The following is a 21,052-nucleotide window of genomic DNA, read 5'->3' on the forward strand; positions in this document are numbered from 1 at the left end:
TTTTTTCACCCAACTTTTAACCTAAATCGAATGGAATGGTGACATTTGTTGATTTCGAGTTGAATTGACAGCTGACAACTCAAACAAATGTAAATCAAAACTAGACGTTGAACTGATGTCTGTGGCCAGTGTGAAAGCCTTGGTGATGGTGGCATCCAACTCATAAAGGAGATTAGGGTAAATTCATGTCATTGTTGAAAAGTGAGAGACAGAGAGGAAGATACAGGGAGAGACTTATCTAGAGCGATAGCTAGAGAGAGTTTCGGTCTCTCTAGGATCCTGTAAGGCTAGGAAAAAGTGTGGTATTGTGCTTAGCTTAACTTCCTTTATTCATGTGTGAACGAGAGAATTCAGCAGTTCTGTTTGAATCTACTGGAGTGTGTGTGTGCGTGTGCGTGTGTGTGCGTGACTTCAGCAAGGCTGTGGTTTTCTGAACTTCTATTGAGTCAGTTCTGTGAACTTCTCATCACTCTTCAGGCAGACAGTAACTCTGGGTAGCTTTGTCACAGTGTCTTACATGTCTATCAATCAATGCAACAGATAAAGTATTTTTGTTTTTTAAATAATTTCTGGAGGATTGAGTTACTTCTGAGAAGCTATATATTACATGTATCGGGCCCTACTCATAACTTAGAATAACTAGATTTCTCCCAGAGGAACTTCATTGGTTGTCAGTGTCATGACGTTGCCCTCTTTGGGTACAGCGAGCACCATCCCCCTCTCTCTGGCTGCTGCGACCTCAGGTCATAAATTCCTGGAGGAGATGATCTCCTCATGGCCACAGTATAGAGAGAGAGTGAGTTTTCATAGAGAGAACAAAGGAATTTCTTCCACCTCACAGAACTTGAGGTCCGAACAGTATTCATGTTCTGGAGAACGTATAAAAGATCGGTGAAGAATCCAGCTACGAACTGGTCCATTTGGTACAATTTTGTGAAACTCATGGGAGACAATACGGCCACATTACCATAACGCTGTTTATACAATAGCCTCAGAAATGAGGCTTACATCTAATTGTTGTATAAGATGAATGAGTGAGGATGATACTGTTTGTGAAATTGTGTAATGTGATTTTGGACTGTTTAATGAAGGAAACGCCAACTCCCTTTGGAGTTTAACTAAATCAGAGGACCGCCCATGAGCACAGTTATGGTCTGGCGTCCTGGGACAGGCCCTTTTCTGCTCTTCCGAATAAAACCCCAACCCGGGTTTTCTATCACCAGACCAGCTTACCTCGATAACGAAAGGGCCAAGGTTTGAGAGGAGACCGAGCTTACCTCAATTACGAGATGGCTAAAGGTTGCAGACCAGCTTACCACGAGAGGGCCAAGGTTTGAGTAGAGACCATAAACCTAAGGTTTGAGTAGATGGCTGAATCTTTTAACCATACCACGTGGTTAAACTCTTAGACTATCGATACCGACTGAATAAGAACAAATCTTTGATATTAATTACTAGTCTGCAGCTAGGAATTCAGTATCATTGAACGCGAAGACCGACAACCGCCGAAACATCTATCCTATAACGACATGAATTAATGTCACTCTGAACTATCCATTCTAATCACGACAGAGAGAGGGGGGACAGACTCTCCAACAGAAACAAACTTTTCAACAGAGATCCCGACGACACACTGAGCGTAAATATATATATTGATTGCAATTGTTCCCGAATGAGTGAGCGTTCATGTGCAAAGGATTAGCATTTCAATTGTTATAATTACCACTCTGTCTAACAAGCCGCCATACCGGTTTAGCCCACTAGGGCACAACCCCTTATCATTTCTTTGTAAACATATCTATTTTGTTTGTGTGATGCATTTCTGTGAATTACTTAGTTAGTAAATAAATGATTTTAAGACAATTGATGTATGGATGACTCATAGTGAAGACTGGGTGCATGCAGATAACCAACAATTTACGATGTTTGGAATGAGACTAACGTGAGGTAAAAAGTAATTCATTAATTCGAAGACTAATTGAACAGATATTAAAATATCTGGAAGTTATATTAGGAAAATTATAACTTTAATCTGAATATTTTCCTTGGTGCCCCGACTTCCTAGTTAATTACAGTTGCATGATTAATCAGTTTAATCGCGTAATAATAATTACAGAGAGTTATTTGATAAATAAGTCTTCAGTTTTAATGATGCCAAAGACACAACATCAGGTACATTGAAATCACACAACAGTTCATAACATTTTAAGTTGACAAATTCTAGTTGAGCCCCAGTGTACAGCAGCTTAATACAGTACATTCATAAATGACTAAGCTGACTTCTCTGACCAGCATCCCATTCACAGCCTTGCTAGACAAAATCTAAAACTGGCTTTACGTTAACCAAACCCTTAACCCTAACATTAACTTAACCCTAACATTAACCCCTAACATTAACCTAACCCTAACATTAACTTAACCCTTAACCCAAACCTATTTTTATTTTTGTTATGAAAAAGGAAAAACTAAATTATGTTCAATTAGTAGGCGTTGGACAAATAGCAAATGCATTGTCAGTACACGTCCAAAATCATATAATCAATAATACACATGATAATCAATGATACAAGGTTTATTCATATTCTACATGTTAGTCATTTAGCAGACGCTCTTATCCAGAGCGGCATAGTAGTTAGTGCATATGTTTTCCTACTGTTTGGTAATGGTCCCCTACATACAGACCTGCCAAGCAACAATAGACGCTATGCTAATAGATTTCACTATTATATGAAAAAACTAATTCGAAAATGAACCCTAAATGAACCAATTCAGAAATTAAATATTGTCAGCCACGTCCCTTTTTCCCTGTTTCAGTAGCACAGGGAGGTTGGTGGTACCTACAGTGACAGGGAGAGCAGGTCTTCTTATTCATTACTATTCATTAATGGATACAGGCACAACGCTTGGTTCTCATGAGACAGTATAGTCTGCTTTTTCTAATACAATGTAGAAGCAGAGCCACTTTCTGTTTGGATTCCCTGGGGTTCAGCAGACCTCTGGTATGATGACACCTGCTGCAGGAACAAGTCCCAGTCTGGCCCAGCGACTGGCAACTCTGTCTGGAAGTGGTTCCAGAACCTGGACAAATAACCAAGACAGGTAAAATATTTGGGGTCCCAACCCACCAGTTGAGAATCGTTGCTCTAATGTACAGTAACGCAATACAATAGACTTCATAACGGTACGAGAGCTTACTGGTAGTGGTAGACGCCTGGGTCTGGTAAGTTAGGAAAGGAGGGAAGGTAAGGAGACGAGGTCTTACCGGTGGTGGTAGACGTCTGGCTCTCTGCTCAGACGGTTCTGGAAGCCGATATACAGGTCGTCCCAAAGAAGGCCATTCTTCACCACGTGCCTCATGACTCCGATCCTGGTCTTGATCTTTACAGAAGAGAAAGTGGTACACCGTCTATCTCTCAGTCCAATCAAGTTACATGAAATGGAAAACCAACGAATGATCCACTTGCAGATAGATGGCGGTCCTTTAAAAGCATGTTGGCATTTAAGCAGGGCAGGACTACAGCATTTTGGGCCCCGGGGCACCTACCACCAGGTAAACAGCTAACTTCTTGCATTTCAACACATTTTGCCATGGGGCAGAGAGAAAAATGGGCTGTTTTATAGTTCAATTTATGCTATTCTACACATTTTTCACATATGACAGAACATTTTGCCATGTTAAATCGAATTTTTTGCTATTCTACACATTTTCTGTTTTATAGCTCATCTCATGCTATTCTACACATTTTGCCCTGTGTGCCAGTTCGGTAATCCGGTTTTACACTTAAGGCAGTAGTGAGAACTGAGCCAGTAACAATTATCTTCAACTGAAAACAGCTTGGCATCAGATTTGCATCTGCCAACCACAACACATTGTGTTGAAGTTCTGCAGTAGCCTGCCATCTCGGTGTGTCTGTGCCTCGTACAGCGTTCACCTCTTATGAGAATGACACGAGTCCAGGGAAATGTTATTCTTATAGCAGATTTGTATCATGGTATGTTTCTGCCCCATAATGTTTGACCCCTAGAAACAGTTGTATTTTGTATTGATCCTTCTCATAAGTGGATTGCAGTGTACAGCGCCTTCAGAAAGTATTCACACCCCTTGACTTTTTCCACATTTTGTTGTGTTACAGCCTGAATTACAAATGGATTACATTTAGTTTTTGTGTCACTGATCTACATACAATACCCCATAATGTCAAAGTGGAATTATGTTTTTAGAAATGTTTACAAATTAATTAAAAATAATTAATCAATAAGTATTCAACCCCTTTGTTATTGCAAGCCTAAATAAGTTCAGGAGTAAAAATGTGCTTAACAAGTCACAAGTTGCATTGACTCACTGTATGCAATAATATTATTTAACATTATTATTTTAAATTACGAACCCGTCTCTGTACCCCACACATATAATTAGCTGTAAGTTGCCTCAGTCGAGCAGTGAATTTCAAGCACAGTCAACCACAAAGACCAGGGGACTGGCACCTATTGGTAGATGGGGGGGTAAAAGTAGACATTGAATATCTCTTTGAGCATAATGAAGTTATTAATTACACTTTGGATGCTGTATCAATACACACAGTCGTTACAAAGATAGAAGCGCCCTTCTTAAATCAGTTGCTGGAGAGGAAGGAAACCGCTCAGGGATTTCACCATGAGGCTAATTGTGATTTTAAAAGTTGAATGGCTGTTAGAGAAAACTGAGGATGGATAAACAACATTGTAGTTATTCCATAATACTAACTTAAATGACAGAGGAAGAAAAAATTCAACAAGGTACTAATGTAATACTGCAAGAAATGTGTCAAAGAAATTTACTTTTTGTCCTGAATGCAAAGTGTAATATTTGGAGAAAATGCAACATCACTGAGTACCACTCTTCATATTTTCAAGCATGGTAGTGGCTGCATCATGTTATGGGTATGCTTGTCTTCGTCAAGGACTAGGGAGGATAAAAATAAATGGAATATAGCTAAGCACTGGCTAAATCCTAGAAGAAAACCTGGTTCAGTCTGCTTTCCAACAGACACAGGGAGACAAATTCTCCTTTCAGCAGGACAACCTAAAACAAGATGCCAAATATACACTGGAGTTGCTTACCAAGACGACATTGAATGTTCCTGATTGGCCTGGTTAAAGTTTAAACTTAAATCAGCTTGAAAATCTATGGCATGGCTGTCTAGCAATGATCAACAACCAATTTGACAGAGCTTGACGAATTAAAAAATAATGGGCAAATATTGTACAATTAAGGTGTGCAAAGCTCTCAGAGTCTAACACGAAACCCAAACCGGCTGCGCGCGTGCGCCAACGTGCACCATCGTGCATACATGTATTTTGTCCCCCCACACCAAATGCGATCACGACACGCAGGTTAATATATCAAAACAAACTCTGAACCAATTATATTAATTTGGGGACAGGTCAAAAAGCATTAAACATTTATGGCAATTTAGCTAGCTAGCTTGCACTTGCTAGCTAATTTGTCCTATTTAGCTAGCTTGCTGTTGTAGCTAATTTGTCCTGGGATATAAACATTGAGATGTTATTTTACCTGAAATGCTCAAGGTCCTCTACTCCACCAATTAATCCACACATAAAACGGTCAACTGAATCGTTTCTAGTCATCTCTCATCCTTCCAGGCTTTTTCTCCTCTTGACTTTATATTGCGATTGGCAACTTTCATAAATTAGGTGCATTACCGCCACTGACCTCGTTCGTCTTCAGTCACATAACCAATGAGGAGATGGCACGTGGGTACCTGCTTCTATAACCAATGAGGAGATGGGAGAGGCAGGACTTGCACCGCGATCTGCGTCAGAAATAGAACTGACTTCTATTTTAGCCCTTGGCAACGCAGACGCTCGTTGGCGCGTGCGAGCAGTGTGGGTGCAATAATTGAATAATATAGATTTCTAAATGTATTTTGCAACACTCGCACACGTGACGCGAGCGGTGTAGTCAGCCTGTTACCCATGTACTGTGAAGAAGTATTTGCTCCCTTTCTGATTCTGATCATATTTTTGATTCTGAATGTTATCAGATCTTCAACCAAACCTAATATTAAATAAAAGGAACCTAAGTTTAGAAATAACAAAAAAATGATATTTATTTTATTTATTTAAATAACAAAGTTATGCAACACCTAATTCCTCTGTGTGAAAAAGTAATTGCCACCTTACACTCAATAACTGGTTGTGCCACCTTTAGCTGCAATGACCGCAACCAAATGCTTCCTGTAGTTGTTGATCAGTCTCTCACATTGCTGTGGAGGAATTTTGGCCCACTCTTGCATGCAGAACTGCTTTAACTCAGCAACATTTATGGGTTTTCAAGCATGAACTGCTCGTTTCAAGTCCTGCCGTAAGCATTTCAATTGGGATTAGGTCTGGACTTTGACTAGGCCATTCAAAAACTTCAAATGTGTTGCTTTTTAGCCACTCTCATGTAGACTCGATTGTGATGTTTTGTATCATTGTCTTGCTGCATGAGCTGTGCTTCAGCTTCAGCTCACCGGCGAATGTCCTGACATTCTACTGTAGAATTCTCTGATACAGAGCAGAATTCATGGTTCTTTCTATTAAGGCAAGTCGTCCAGGTCCTGAGCCAGCAAAGCATACCCAAACCAATACTGAAGGCACTGTACTTATCAAGCACTGCATTTAATCCAGCAACAATTATCTTCAACTGAAATCTGCCAAAAACAACACAGTTATGCATAGCAGATTGCCATATCTTTGTGTCTGTGAACAGCGTTCACCTCATGAGAATGACATGAATCCAGGGAAAGGTTTATTCTTATTTAAAATTTTACCAGACACTCTTATCCAGAGCAACTTACAGTAGCAATTAGGGTTACAGTGCATTCGGAAAGTATTCAGACCGCTTGACTTTTTCCACATTTTGTTACGTTACAGCCTTATTCTAATATAGATCTTTTTAAAACCTCATCTACACACAATACCCCATAATGACAAAGCAAAAACAGCTTTTTGAAATTTTTGTAAATGTATTGCATTTAAAAATATATATCACATTTACATAAGTATTCAGACCCTTTACTTTATTGAAGCACCTTTGGCAGCGATTACAGCCCTGAGTCTTCTTGGGTATGATACTACAAGCTTGGCACACCTGTATTTGGGGAGTTTCTCCCATTCTTCTCTGCAGATCCTCTCAAGCTCTGTCAGGTTGGATGGGGATCGTAGCTGCACAGCTATTTTCAGGTCTCTCCAGAGATGTTCGATCGGGTTCAAGTCCGGGCTTTGGCTGGGCCTCTCAAGGACATTAAGAGACTTGTCCCAAAGCCAGGTTTCCTCCAGACGTGACGCTTGGCATTCAGGCCAAAGAGTTCAATCTTGGTTTCATCAGACCAGAGAATCTTGTTTGTCATGGTCTGAGAGTCCTTTAGGTGCCTTTTGACATGTGCGTTTTACTGAGGAGTGGCTTCCGCCTGGCCACTTTACCATAAAGGCCTGATTGGTGGAGTGCTGCCGAGATCGTTGTCCTTCTGGAAGGTTCTCCCATCTCCACAGAGGAACTCTGGAGTTCTGTCAGAGTGACTTTCGGGTTCTTGGTCACCTCCCCGACCAAGGCCCTTCTCCCCCGAATCCTCAGTTTAGCCGGGCGGCCAGCTCTAGGAAGAGTCTTGGTGGTTCCAAATGTCTTCCATTTAAGAATGATGGAGGCCACTGTGTTCTAGGAAGACTACAATGGTGCAGATCATTTCTGGTACCCTTCTCCAGATCTGTGCCTCAACATAATCCTGTCTCGGAGCTCTATGGACAATTCCTTTGACCTCATGGCTTGGTTTTGGTTTGACATGCACTGTCAACTGTGGAACCTTATATAGACAGGTCTGTGCCTTTCCAAATCATGTCCAATCAATTGAATTTACAACCGGTGGACTCCAGTCAAGTTGTAGAAACATCTCAAGGATGATCAATGGAAACAGGATGCACCTGAGCTCAATTTTGAGTCTCATAGCAAAGGGTCTGAATACTTACGTAAAAAAAGTATTTTATCATTTCTTTACATTTGCAAAAATAATCTAAAAACCTATTTTCGCTTTGTCATTATGGGGTATTGTGTAGACTGATGAGGATGTATTTTATTTAATCCATTTTAGAATAAGGCTGTAACATAACAAAATGTGGAAAAAGTCAGGGGTCTGAATACTTTCCGAATGCACTGTGCCTTGCTCAAGGGAACATCAAAAGATTTTTCACATAGTAAGCTCAGGGATTTCAACCTCAACCTGTCGGTAACTGGCCCAGTGCTCGTAACTGTTAGGCTACCTGCCACCCTTATGACAGATTTGTAACATGCTATGTTCCTGCTCCACAATGTTTGTTTTGATCCCTCTCAAGTGGAGTGCAGTGTACTTAATAATATACAGGTGAGCAGGTGTTGTAGCCATGCTCACCTCCTCATAAGGGTGCTCTCTAGCAGGCCTCTGAGTAGGGAAGGAGAGATCCATGAAGTCCACCAGATAGTTGTAGCCATTGTCTATTGGAATGAAGTCCTCATCTGTCTCAATGACCTTAAATACATATTACAAACAACAGTTAGGCTATGTTTAGTTGGAATTCAAACAATTTGTGTTATTCACTGACCTGCAGTTATGATAAATACTATATAACTAGAATATGAATAACCAGAATAACCAGAATCAATAAACAGAATCTAAAGAATTACCAGAATCTAAAAAGAAAGTAGCATAAGAATGAGAAGAATTGGAAAAGATTTGTTCTAATTTCAACCCTCGAACCCACTAGATTTGGGTTAAGAATTTATTTTTATTTTTCAAATTGATTGAACATGCCTGGCACAATGGAACCAAGGGTCATAGTCCCTAAAGTGTCAACCCTTCCCATCTGGCAATCCAAGCAGCCAAAATCAGCTGCTCCAAGGGCAGTTTCCTGGACATAGATTAAGCCTAGTCCTGGACCCCCCCAAAAAATTTGATAGAGATTCTCCATTTTTTATTCAGGAATAGGCTTAGTCTGTGTCCGTGAGAGCATCCGTACATGTTTTAAACATTCCAGAGATCTACAGAGAGAGAGGAAGTGAATGAAAGGGGTCGCGTTCAGTCGGTACAAAACCGAGAAACGTTTTAAAATGGAGATTGTCGATTGATAGATTGTCCAATAATAATTATAAATGTCCTTGTATGTTTTACTGCCTACTGAAAGCGAGTCAGGAGTAACCAGGAGTGTATTCCTAAATTGCAGACTGTTGCAAAAAGTTTGGTCTAAACCGTTTAGTCCAAACGGAAAACATTTTGCATTGAAAACGAGTTTCTATTGGACAAATTCAGGCTTCCGTTTGGTTCCAAGACTAAACGGTAATCGATTTCTGTTGAAAAACGTTTTGCAACGGTCAGCGACTAATGAATCCACCCCAGGAGTCAGCTTGTAGATGTGCAGTAGAGCACTAAGAGCTGTGAGGACTTTTATATGGACAACAATATTTACCCGGACAACTAGATTGTAGTTTTTAAACCCTGCCCAGATGTAATAAAATTGGATCCAGCTTTTATGTTTAAATATCTCAGCGGTGATGGCCCTGTTCAGTTCATCCACGTACAAATCAAAGTCCCAACTGTCCTTATAGATGTTTGTCCCGGACGGAGGGTCGGTGATGGCTTTCCTGTGGTTATAGTCAAGTCATACATGATTTAACGTGCATGTTCCCTGGGTTACAACATTAAAAATGAATGAAATAATGTAGGAAAAAACAGAATGTAGAAAGAGAACATAATGGTAGACAATGTAGGGAAGTGGGGTAATAATGGCAGACAATGTAGGGAAGTGATGTAATAGTGGTAAACAATGTAGGGAAGTGATGTAATAGTGGTAAACAATGTAGGGAAGTGATGTTATAGTGGTAAACAATGTAGGGTTGTGAGGTAATAATGGCAGACAATGTAGGGAAGTGATGCAATAATGGTAGACAATGTAGGGAAGTGATGTAATAATGGTAAACAATGTAGGGAAGTGATGTAATAATGGTAAACAATGTAGGGAAGTGAGGTAATAATGGTATTGACAACAGAGGGAAACATCAACCACCAAAATGTGATTTGTGATTATTGATGATTGTTGGCATTTCTATGGAGTATGGACTGATATGACAGACATGGACACACACACAGTTTGCTGATTGATGAGCAATCCTACCGGCTGGGGCTCATCAGAGCCAGGGCCAGATCGAGCACAGCGCCTGGCTTTGGTGTCCATGTTGTTATGCCTGGAGCGCTCTTCTTGATCAGGGCATTGAGCTCATCCGCGTTGTTTTTGGTGTTAGTTTCCTTAATGTACCTGTCAGTTAACTTATGTCAGTTGTCAATGTTAAGTTGGGATGCAACTTATATTGAGTGACTGAAATTGAAGCAATAAGAGGAGTCAAAACCTAAACGGAACTAGAACGGAACTTGTACACAAAAGAGTAAACGTTTAGTGATACCTGTCTGAGGGATGTGCTTCCACAAAGTAACCGGCAAACGGGCAGTAGATCTTGGGCTGCAAGGACTTTACCAGCTGGGCCTTGTAGTTCATGAGCTTCTTCCTTTCATTCTTGATGAAATCGACTTTCCAGCTCTCTGCAGGGAGAAACCGACACTAGTCAATGACTGAATCTCAGTTGTGTTTCCTTGATTCCTCACTTCCTCTCCCCTTGCCTCCTCCTCAAAATGCATTGGAGGAGAACATCCGAGGGAAGGAACCTCAGATCTGTTCCGATGTGCTTTGAGGAGGAGATAAGGAGAGAGGAAATACAATTGAGATCCACTCCATGTGCAGGCAATAGCAAGGAAAACCCAAGGGAGCAATTCATTTCTCTGTTATTTGTCTAGCTGTCTGGCTGTACACTTGGACGCTGTATACCTGCCCACCTCACCTGTGTATTTTCCTCCACTGAAGGTCATGGGGAAGCCAGACGCCCCCCCAGCAAAGTCGCTCATCATCAGGTCTACATTGTGGGGCAGTCGGCCGTAGTTTGGCCTGGTGCAGTCCACCGTGTTGAGGATCATATGACCTGGGTGGGAGAACCAGGATCAGATGCACCCGTCAAATGAGATAAGGTTGAGATAAGGCTTTGAGGTGCATTGTATGCCTACCAGGTGGCACTGGCATATACTTTTAATACTGAACTGACAATGACCTGAATCAGACAGGATGTGCACGTTCAATAAAATAATGAGGCTTAATTATCCTGATGGAACCCATCTTTATATGGATGTATAATCTGTAGGTGGATAAGGTGTGATGAAAGTCAGAATGTGTGACCTGCCTGTGCTTGTACACTGACTGTACAAAACATTAGGAACACATGCTCTTTCCGTGAAATAGACTGACCAGGTGAATCCAGGTGAAGGGTATGATCACTTATTGATGTCACTTGTTAAATCCACTCCAATCAGTGTAGATGAAGGGGAGGAGACAGGTTAAAGAAGGATTTTTAACCCTTGAGACATGGATTGTGTATGCGTGTCATTCAGAGGGTGAATGGGCAAGACAAAATATTTAAGTGCCTTTGAACGGGGTATGGTAGTAGGTACCAGGCACACCGGTTTGAGTGTGTCATGAACTGCAGCGCTGCTGAGTTTTTCATGCTCAACAGTTTCCCGTGTGTATCAAGAATGGTTCACCCAAAAGAAATCCATCCAACTTGACACAACTGTGGGAAGCATTGGAGTCAACATGGGCCAGCATCACTGTGGAACGCTTTCGATACCTTGTAGAGTCCATGCCAATAGAGTCCAATTGAGGTTGTTCTGATGGCAAAGGGGGGTGCAACTCAATATTAGGAAGGTGTTCCTAATGTTTCGTACACTCGGTGTATATACCACTTAGCAGACCCTTTTATGAAAAGTGACTTCCTGTGACTGCAGGAATTGAACCCAGGACTCTGGTGAAGCTAGCACCATGTGCTCTTACAAAGGACATGATGACTACCTTTATATTCAACAATGATACAGGTGTCCATTTCGGGGTGCACTTCATCCTTCAGAATCATGAATCTGAGGTGCTCATCAATCTGACGGAGATAACAACAGGAGAAGGTTATTAAAGAAGAGCCCTTTGACAGAGGTTCCTGTACCGTATAAACTGTTCATTGAAAGTGAGCTGTTAATGCTTACGTTGATATTTGTCAGCTGCACCTGCCTTTTCTCCAGCATCCTGTGGCATGATTCAAATGAGGACAGCATAAACCCACTAAGGTGACACCCTCATTTGTTTTATGGTTGTAAAACCTCGTTAATGTGTGACATATACAGTTGAAGTCGGAAGTTTACATACACTTTAGCCAAATACATTTAAACTCAGTTTTTCACAATTCCTGACATTTAATCCCAGTAAAAATTCCCTGTCTTAGGTCAGTTAGGATCACCACTTTATTTTAAGAATGTGAAATGTCAGAATAATAGTAGAGAGAATGATTTATTTCAGCTTTTATTTCTTTCGTCACATTCCCAGTGGGTCAGATGTTTACATACACTCAATTAGTATTTGGTAGCACTGCCTTTAAATTGTTTAACTTGGGTCTGTCACGATCGTTGTCTAAATAAGTGGACCAAGGCGCAGCGTGAGTAGAATTCCACATTTGATTTAATCGTGAAACTTCCAAAAAAACAACAAAGATATAACGAACGTGAATTGTGTTGCTCACAATGGCACTCAAACACAACAAAACAATATCCCACAACGCAGGTGGGAAAAGGGACAAACTAAGTATGATCCCCAATTAGAGGCAACGATATTCAGCTGCCTCCAATTGGGAACCATACTCACACACCAACATAGAACTATAATAACTAGAAAAAAACCCTAGTCACGCTCTGACCTATTACACCACAGAGAACCCCGAAGGCTCTCTATGGTCAGGGTGTGACAGGGTCAAACATTTCGGGTAGCCTTCCACAAGCTTACCACAATAAGTTGGGTGAATTTTGGCCCATTCCTCCTGACAGAGCTGGTGTAACTGAGTCAGGTTTGTAGGCCTGCTTGCTCACACAAACCATTTCAGTTCTGCCCACACATTTTCTATAGGATTGAGGTTAGGGCTTTGTGATGGCCACTCCAATAACTTGACATTGTTGTCCTTAAGCCATTTTGCCACAACTTTGGAAGTATGCTTGGGGTCATTGTCCATTTGGAAGACCGATTTGCGACCAAGCTTTAACATCCTGACTGATGTCTTCAGATGTTGCTTCAATATAATGTCCCTTCCTCATGATGCCATCTATTTTGTAAAGTGCACCAGTCCGTCCTGCAGCAAAGCACCCCCCCCCCCCCCGCACAACATGATGCTGCCACCCCCATGCATCACGGTTGGGATGGTGTTCTTCGGCTTGCAAGCCCCCCCCCTTTTTCCTCCAAAAATATTGATGGTCATTATGGCCAAACAGTTCTATTTTTGTTCAATCAGATCAGAGGACATTTCTACAAAAAGTACGATCTTTGTCCCCATGCGCAGTTGAAACCGTAGTCTGGCTTTTTTAGGGCGGTTTTGGAGCAGTGGCTTCTTCCTTGCTGAGCGGCCTTTCAGGTTATGTCGATATAGGACGCGTTTTACTGTGGATATAGATACTTTTGTACCTGTTTCCTCCAGCATCTTCACAAGGTCCTTTGAAGTTGTTCTGGGATTGTGTTAAAGGAATTTTGATTCCTGTTTATTAACCAATTCAATTAAAACACTCTGCCCATAAATAAGAATTTGTAAGATAATTATCTGCATAAAATGGACAGATACCAGTCTTAAAATCAATCAATCAATAGCGTTTATTCTCGAGAGTACTGATCACAATACATTTTACATCAGGTTATATAATAAAGATGATGTCATAGGCTTTAATGTCCAACCTCCTCTCGGATACAATGGCAGTATAGTTAGAGTTCTCATTACTGTCTGCCACCTGTTCAACTATCTGCAACCAACCCAAGGTCTTTCCCCTCCCTAGGTAGAGACATCATTCTAGCCTGTCTGAAGATAAACCCATTCTTTCTAAACAAGGAACACATAACATTCAACATTTATGAGTTATAATTCTAAGTCAAATGTATACATATTTTAGTCATTAAACACAAAAATCCCGTAACAGATTGAGACAGAACGCTTCTCCTTCCTGAGCGGTATGACGGCTGCGTGGTCCCATGGTGTTTATACTTGCGTACTATTGTTTGTACAGATGAACATGGTACCTTCAGGCGTTTGGAAATTGCTCCCAAGGATGAACCTGACTTGAGATCTACAATTTTTTTTCTGAGGTCTTGGCTGATTTCTTTAGATTTTCCCATGATGTCAAGCAAAGAGGCACTGAGTTTGAAGGTAGGCCTTGAAACACATCCACAGGTACACCTCCAATTGACTCAAATGATGTAAATTAGCCTATCAGAAGCTTCTAAAGCCATGACATCATTTTCTGGAATTTTCCAAGCTGTTTAAAGGCACAGTCAACTTAGTGTATGTAAACTTCTGACCCACTGGAATTGTGATACAGTGATGTATAAGTGAAATAATCTGTCTGTAAACAATTGTTGGAAAAATTACTTGTGTCATGCACAAAGTAGATGTCCTAACCGACTTGCAAAAACTATAGTTTGTTAACAAGATATTTGTGGAGTGGTTGAAAAACAAGTTTTTATGACTCCACCCGAAGTGTATGTAAACTTCCGACTTCAACTGTATATAGAGAACCCTTACCAGAACACTGGCCTTGATGTGTCGCCTACATAAATAGGAACATCGGGTCTCGTCGCAGAGAGGGATTTCAAGGTTGGGTAGCTGAAAATACATTTTTCAGGAATTTCTGTGTGCTCATCCTCATAAGGAAAATTGGAATCAACATTTCTGCATACTTCCAGAATTGAAATTAGGGTCCCACTTTAAACTAAGTACAACTTATAAAGGCTCAATATAGCTTACATAAATGCTTCACAAATCATCTATAAACCTATCTCATACTCTATAAATGGTGTATAAACATACATAGTTTATACACCATTTATACACCACCCTTTATACACCATTTATAGAATGACACATGCTTATAGATTATCTGTGAAGTATTTGTGTAGTGCTTCAGAAACTTCATGCATGCTATAAAACGCCTTTACACTTCGTTTAAAGTGGGAACGAAATTATAAATACATTGAAATCAGTCGTGGCTGGTGGGTGGAGATTGCGGAGGACGGGCTCATTGTAATGGTTGGAATAGTATGTGTTTGATATGTTCAATCCATTCCCTTCCAGTTTCACTGAGCTAATCCTCCCATATCAATCCATTTCATTCTACCATACTCCATACAGGCACCATCTCTACATACCTGTACCATACTCCATACAGGCACCATCTCTACATACCTGTTACCTTATTCCATACAGGCACCATCTCTACATACTTGTACCATACTCCATACAGGTACCATCTCTACATACCCGTACCATACTCCATACAGGCACCATATCTACATACCTGTACCATACTCCATACAGGCACCATCTCTACATACCTGTACCATACTCTATACAGGCACCATCTCTACATACCTGTACCATACTCCATACAGGCACCATCTCTACATACCTGTACCATACTCCATACAGGCACCATCTCTACATACCTGTACCATACTCCATACAGGCACCATCTCTACATACCTATACCATACTCCATACAGGCACCATCTCTACATACCTGTACCATACTCCATACAGGCACCATCTCTACATACCTATACCATACTCCATACAGGCACCATCTCTACATACCTGTACCATACTCCATACAGGCACCATCTCTACATACCTGTTACCTTATTCCATACAGGCACCATCTCTACATACCTGTACCATACTCCATACAGGTACCATCTCTACATACCTGTACCATACTCCATACAGGCACCATCTCTACATACCTGTACCATACTCCATACAGGCACCATCTCTACATATCTGTACCATACTCTATACAGGCACCATCTCTACATACCTGTACCATACTCCATACAGGCACCATATCTACATATCTGTACCATACTCTATACAGGCACCATCTCTACATACCTGTACCATACTCCATACAGGCACCATCTCTACATATCTGTACCATACTCCATACAGGCACCATCTCTACATACCTGTACCATACTCTATACAGGCACCATCTCTACATACCTGTACCATACTCCATACAGGCACCATCTCTACATATCTGTACCATACTCCATACAGGCACCATCTCTACATACCTGTACCATACTCCATACAGGTACCATCTCTACATACCTGTACCATACTCCATACAGGCACCATCTCTACATACCTGTTACCTTATTCCATACAGGCACCATCTCTACATACCTGAGGTGGTCGGGGTGCATGTGGCTGATGTAGATGAGGTCGGCCATGCACAGCCTCTCCATGGAGTCAGCAGGGGGCTCGTGGAGCAGCCACCAGCCCCTGGCGAAGGCCGGACCCGTCAGCCAGGGGTCGAATATCATCTTCTTCCCCCCTAGCTGGAGCTCCATGCATGCATGGGTGAGGTAGGTCACCTGGAGGAACATGAAGGTCGAGTTTGGAGCGGAGAATCTTGTCGCCCGACGTGCTATCTTTTTAGATTTGCGTGCGGCGCGTTTGACCATCAATCACATTGATATAAATAGCCTGTCGGCCATATGGGGAAACACTCAGAGGTGTCGGAGTTGGGACTGTCGTTTCTGTGTCTCTGGAATTTAAATGAACACATAGGAGAGATGGTCAAAAGTCATCTGTGACCAACTGTCACTCAGAGTCCCAGCAATGTGTCCTGCACTGTTGTTGGGCACGGCTGTGATCGGAGGTCTATCCCAATACGTCATCTAGAATCTTGGATGGCGGTTGGTGATAGCTTTCAACCTTTGCCCATCTCCCTTATGTGTCCCAGGCTTAAGTTTGGCACTGCAGCCTTTCAGGTGAGAACACAGCCTGAGATCTCACATTATAAAGCTTGTCACTGCAGCCTTTCAGGTGAGAACACAACCTCAGATCTCACATTATAAAGCTTGGCACTGCAGCCTTTCAGGTGAGAACACAGCCTCAGATCTCACATTATAAAGCTTGGCACTGCAGCCTTTCAGGTGAGAACACAGCCTCAGATCTCACATTATAAAGCTTGGCACTGCAGCCTTTCAGGTGAGAACACAGCCTCAGATCTCACATTATAAAGCTTGGCACTGCAGCCTTTCAGGTGAGAACACAACCTCAGATCTCACATTATAAAGCTTGGCACTGCAGCCTTTCAGGTGAGAACACAGCCTCAGATCTCACATTATAAAGCTTGGCACTGCAGCCTTTCAGGTGAGAACACAGCCTCAGATCTCACATTATAAAGCTTGGCACTGCAGCCTTTCAGGTGAGAACACAGCCTCAGATCTCACATTATAAAGCTTGACACTGCAGCCTTTCAGGTGAGAACACACCCTCAGATCTCACATTATAAAAGTGGTGATGAGATCAAAGATTTTGTAGACACACAACTCCCGGTTATCATTTTAAGGCTAATATTTTATTCACTCTGGGTAATTACTAACTAGCCTTGGATCATAGCTAGTGTTTGTGTTCTTGTCACAAATTTGTGACTAAACAACATGGGAATGTGTTCCAGATTAGTTTCAACCAGCCTGGTGAAGACATCTTTTTCATGACGAGACCAAAATCACAACCAGATCAAACATATTTTTCTGACCTTAACAAAACGTCTTTATACAACCAGTATACATCCTGACCATGACGTCATGTAAGATGTCATAATGTAATTGCAACCAGTTTTGCCCACTGGGAAAGGCCTCAGATCTGTCCAGCCGTGGGTGTGTGGTGTGTGTGACGCGCTGTACTCACAGTCACCTCTCCCTCCTGCAGTTCCTGTGGATCCTGGGGGTCTGCCAACCAGGGGTCCCAGACGATCACCTCCACGAGCTGAAGACCACCCTCGTCCATCATCACAACGTCTGAGTTAGCAAAATCAAGCCAAAGTCAAAACTCTTCCGATTAATAATCTAATTAATTACTTTTATTTTCTTATCTTAAGTTGAAGTCGGAAGTTTACATACACCTGAGCCAAATACATTTAAACTCAGTTTTTCACAATTCCTGACATTTAATCCCAGTAAAAATTCCCTGTTTTAGGTCAGTTAGGATCACCACTTTATTATAAGAATGTGAAATTTCACAATAATAGTAGAGAGAATTATTTATTTCAGCTTTTATTTCTTTCATCACATTCCCAGTGGGTCAGAAGTTTACATACACTCAATTAGTATTTGGTAGCATTGACTTTAAATTGTTTAACTTGGGTCAAACATTTTGGGATAGCCTTCCACAAGCTTCCCACAATAAGTTGGGTGAATTTTGGCCCATTTCTCCTGACACAGCTGGTGTAACTGAGTCAGATTTGTAGGCCTCCTTGCTCGCACACGCTTTTTCAGTTCTGCCCACACATTTTCTTTAGGATTGAGGTCAGGGCTTTGTGATGGCCACTCCAATACCTTGACTTTGTTGTCCTTAAGCCATTTTGCCACAACGTTGGAAGTATGCTTGGGGTCATTGTCCATTTGGAAGACCCATTTGTGACCAAGCTTTAACTTCCTGACTGATGTCTTGAGATGTTGCTTCAATATATCCACATCATTTTCTCTCCTCATGATGCCATCTATTTGTGAAGTGCACCAGTCCCTCCTGCAGCAAAGCACCCCCACAACATGATGCTGCCACCCCTGTGCTTCACAGTTAGGATGGTGTTCTTCGGCTTGCAAGCCTCCCCCTTTTCCCTCCAAACATAACGATGGTCATTTTTGTCAAACAGTTCTATTATTGTTTCATCAAACCAGAGTACATTTCTCCAAAAAGTACGATCTTTGTCCCCATGTGCAGTTGCAAACCGTAGTCTGGCTTTTTTAGGGTGGTTTTGGAGCAGTGGCTTCTTCCTTGCTGAGCGGCCTTTCAGGTTATGTCGATATAGGACTCGTTTTACTGTGGATATAGATAATTTTCCTGAGCAGTATGACGGCTGCCTGGTCCCATGGTGTTTATACTTGCGTACTATTGTTTGTACAGATGAACGTGGTACCTTCAGGCGTTTGGAAATTGCTCCCAAGGATGAACCTGACTTGTGGAGGTCTACACATTTTTTTGGGAGGTCTTGGCTGATTTCTTTAGATTTCCCCATGATGTCAAGCAACAAGGCACTGAATTTAAAGGTAGGCCTTGAAACACATCCACAGGTGCACCTCCTAATGACTCAAATGATGTCAATTAGCCTATCAGAAGATTCTAAAGCCATGACATCATTTTCTGGAATTTTCCAAGCTGTTTAAAGGCAAAGTCAACTTAGTGTATGTAAACTTCTGACCCACTGGAATTGTGATGCAGTGAATTATAAGTGAAATAATCTGTCTGTAAGTAATTGTTGGAAAGATTACTTAGAGATTACTTAATACTTATTTTCCACCATAATTTGCAAATAAATAAATAAAAAATCCTACAATGTGATTTTCTGGATTTTTTTTTCTCATTTTGTCTGTCATAGTTGAAGTGTACCTATGATGAAAATTACAGGCCTCTCTTATCTTTTTAAGTGGGAGAACTTGCACAATTGGTGGCTGACTAAATACTTTTTTGCCCCACTGTATATCTAAGCCTCGGTATTAATGAAGAAGTTCAGGATTTTACCACTTGATGTTAAATGTTCCTCAGCCTGAAAGTAGTCTATGGGCCAGGAGAAACTGTAATCCATGGTTCGATATTCTCCAAACAGCCGCTACAAACTCCAGCTATCTTTAGTTGTAGAGTCCTGAACTTCCCCTTTAAGTCTACTTACCTTCCATCTAAGTCCTCTATGTCTTTGATGAACAGGCCTCCTTGGTGTTTGCATTGGTTCTTGCAGGCCTTCAGCTCTCCATTTTCTTTGTATATGATGTAGCACTTGCCATCATCTGGGCTCCTCTTAAAGTTGATGCCATCTTTGAGTGAGAACACCGCCTCAGAGTCCAGGGACAGAACTGTCTTTGAAGACTGGGCTGTCATTTGAGTGGTGCAATTGAAGTGCTGATGAGAAAAGTAGGGGAGTATAAGTGGATGGTACTCGTAAGAAGAATTTACAGGTGAACAAAACAGTCAAAACAGTCATAGATAAAGGCAACAAAAGGCAACAAAAGGCAACAAAAAATCTATGAAATTTATTACAAGTTGCAACAGGGAGATACTTCCAGCACAGAACCAGAGAAAATGTCTAACTGGCCTTATATCCTAATCAGCAGACAACTGTTCTGTAAACATCAGCCCCAGAGGCTTGTGGGAAGTCCAAACAAAAGTAAGTGACATTGCTACAGAATCACAGTGTTCAGACAATACAATAATAATCAGTGTGTCCTCGGTCCTTGTATCTCCAGTCTGGCATCAAACACTATCAACAGATGTGAGTTTAATCCATAACATACAACATCGAGGCAAGTGACCATTAACTCGAGTATCACAAACAAAACACTGGAAATCGTGTATTACAGAAAGGGGAAATATATGAATATGCGGTACCACTTTACTTGACACCGAGTGTCATAACACGTTATGACACGGTCATAATCATGTCATACTATGTCACAACAGCTGACATAACTTGTCATAACCTGTCATAATATGCTCAATACACTGTTACATATGTTTAGACCTGTTGTGACATATATTACGATATTTTATGGGTGGTTATGACACATAAGAGTTTCAAAACCCACAAAACCTACCACACAAGGCAAAACATTCCATTACACCATAGCCTACGTGTCAACAGTATTTTTTTTAAATTCACTATATTAAATTATCATTGTAATTGCACACAAATTGATGTCAGACATGCACTCACCCCAATGCTCTGTTTCTGATGACTGGGAGGAATGCAAGAGCAGAAGCAGGACAAGACATCCTCTTTTTGACAGATGACTGATATAAGGGCATGTGCGTGACAGGCCTATCTGACGTATATGATTATGATGGTCATAATGCTTCTTGACAGTG

The 21,052-nt window shown here is 41.3% G+C and overlaps 1 protein-coding gene across 1 annotated transcript; it reads right to left on the bottom strand.

Annotated features, from left to right (window-relative positions):
* Positions 1–2,936: 2,936 nt before the first annotated feature.
* cmah (cytidine monophospho-N-acetylneuraminic acid hydroxylase) lies at positions 2,937–20,068 on the bottom strand. The gene is made up of 14 exons (XM_038995403.1): positions 19,863–20,068; positions 19,715–19,767; positions 17,885–17,994; positions 16,370–16,560; positions 14,708–14,788; positions 12,144–12,183; positions 11,959–12,040; positions 10,901–11,038; positions 10,469–10,604; positions 10,183–10,323; positions 9,478–9,652; positions 8,427–8,543; positions 3,263–3,378; positions 2,937–3,078 (listed from the first exon to the last, which is right to left on the bottom strand). Exons 1-14 carry the CDS (start codon positions 20,066–20,068, stop codon positions 2,937–2,939), a joined length of 1,728 nt encoding a protein of 575 aa, XP_038851331.1.
* Positions 20,069–21,052: the final 984 nt, after the last annotated feature.

Source organism: Salvelinus namaycush, chromosome 6 (genome assembly GCF_016432855.1).
Source record: "Salvelinus namaycush isolate Seneca chromosome 6, SaNama_1.0, whole genome shotgun sequence".
Taxonomy (NCBI): domain Eukaryota; kingdom Metazoa; phylum Chordata; class Actinopteri; order Salmoniformes; family Salmonidae; genus Salvelinus; species Salvelinus namaycush.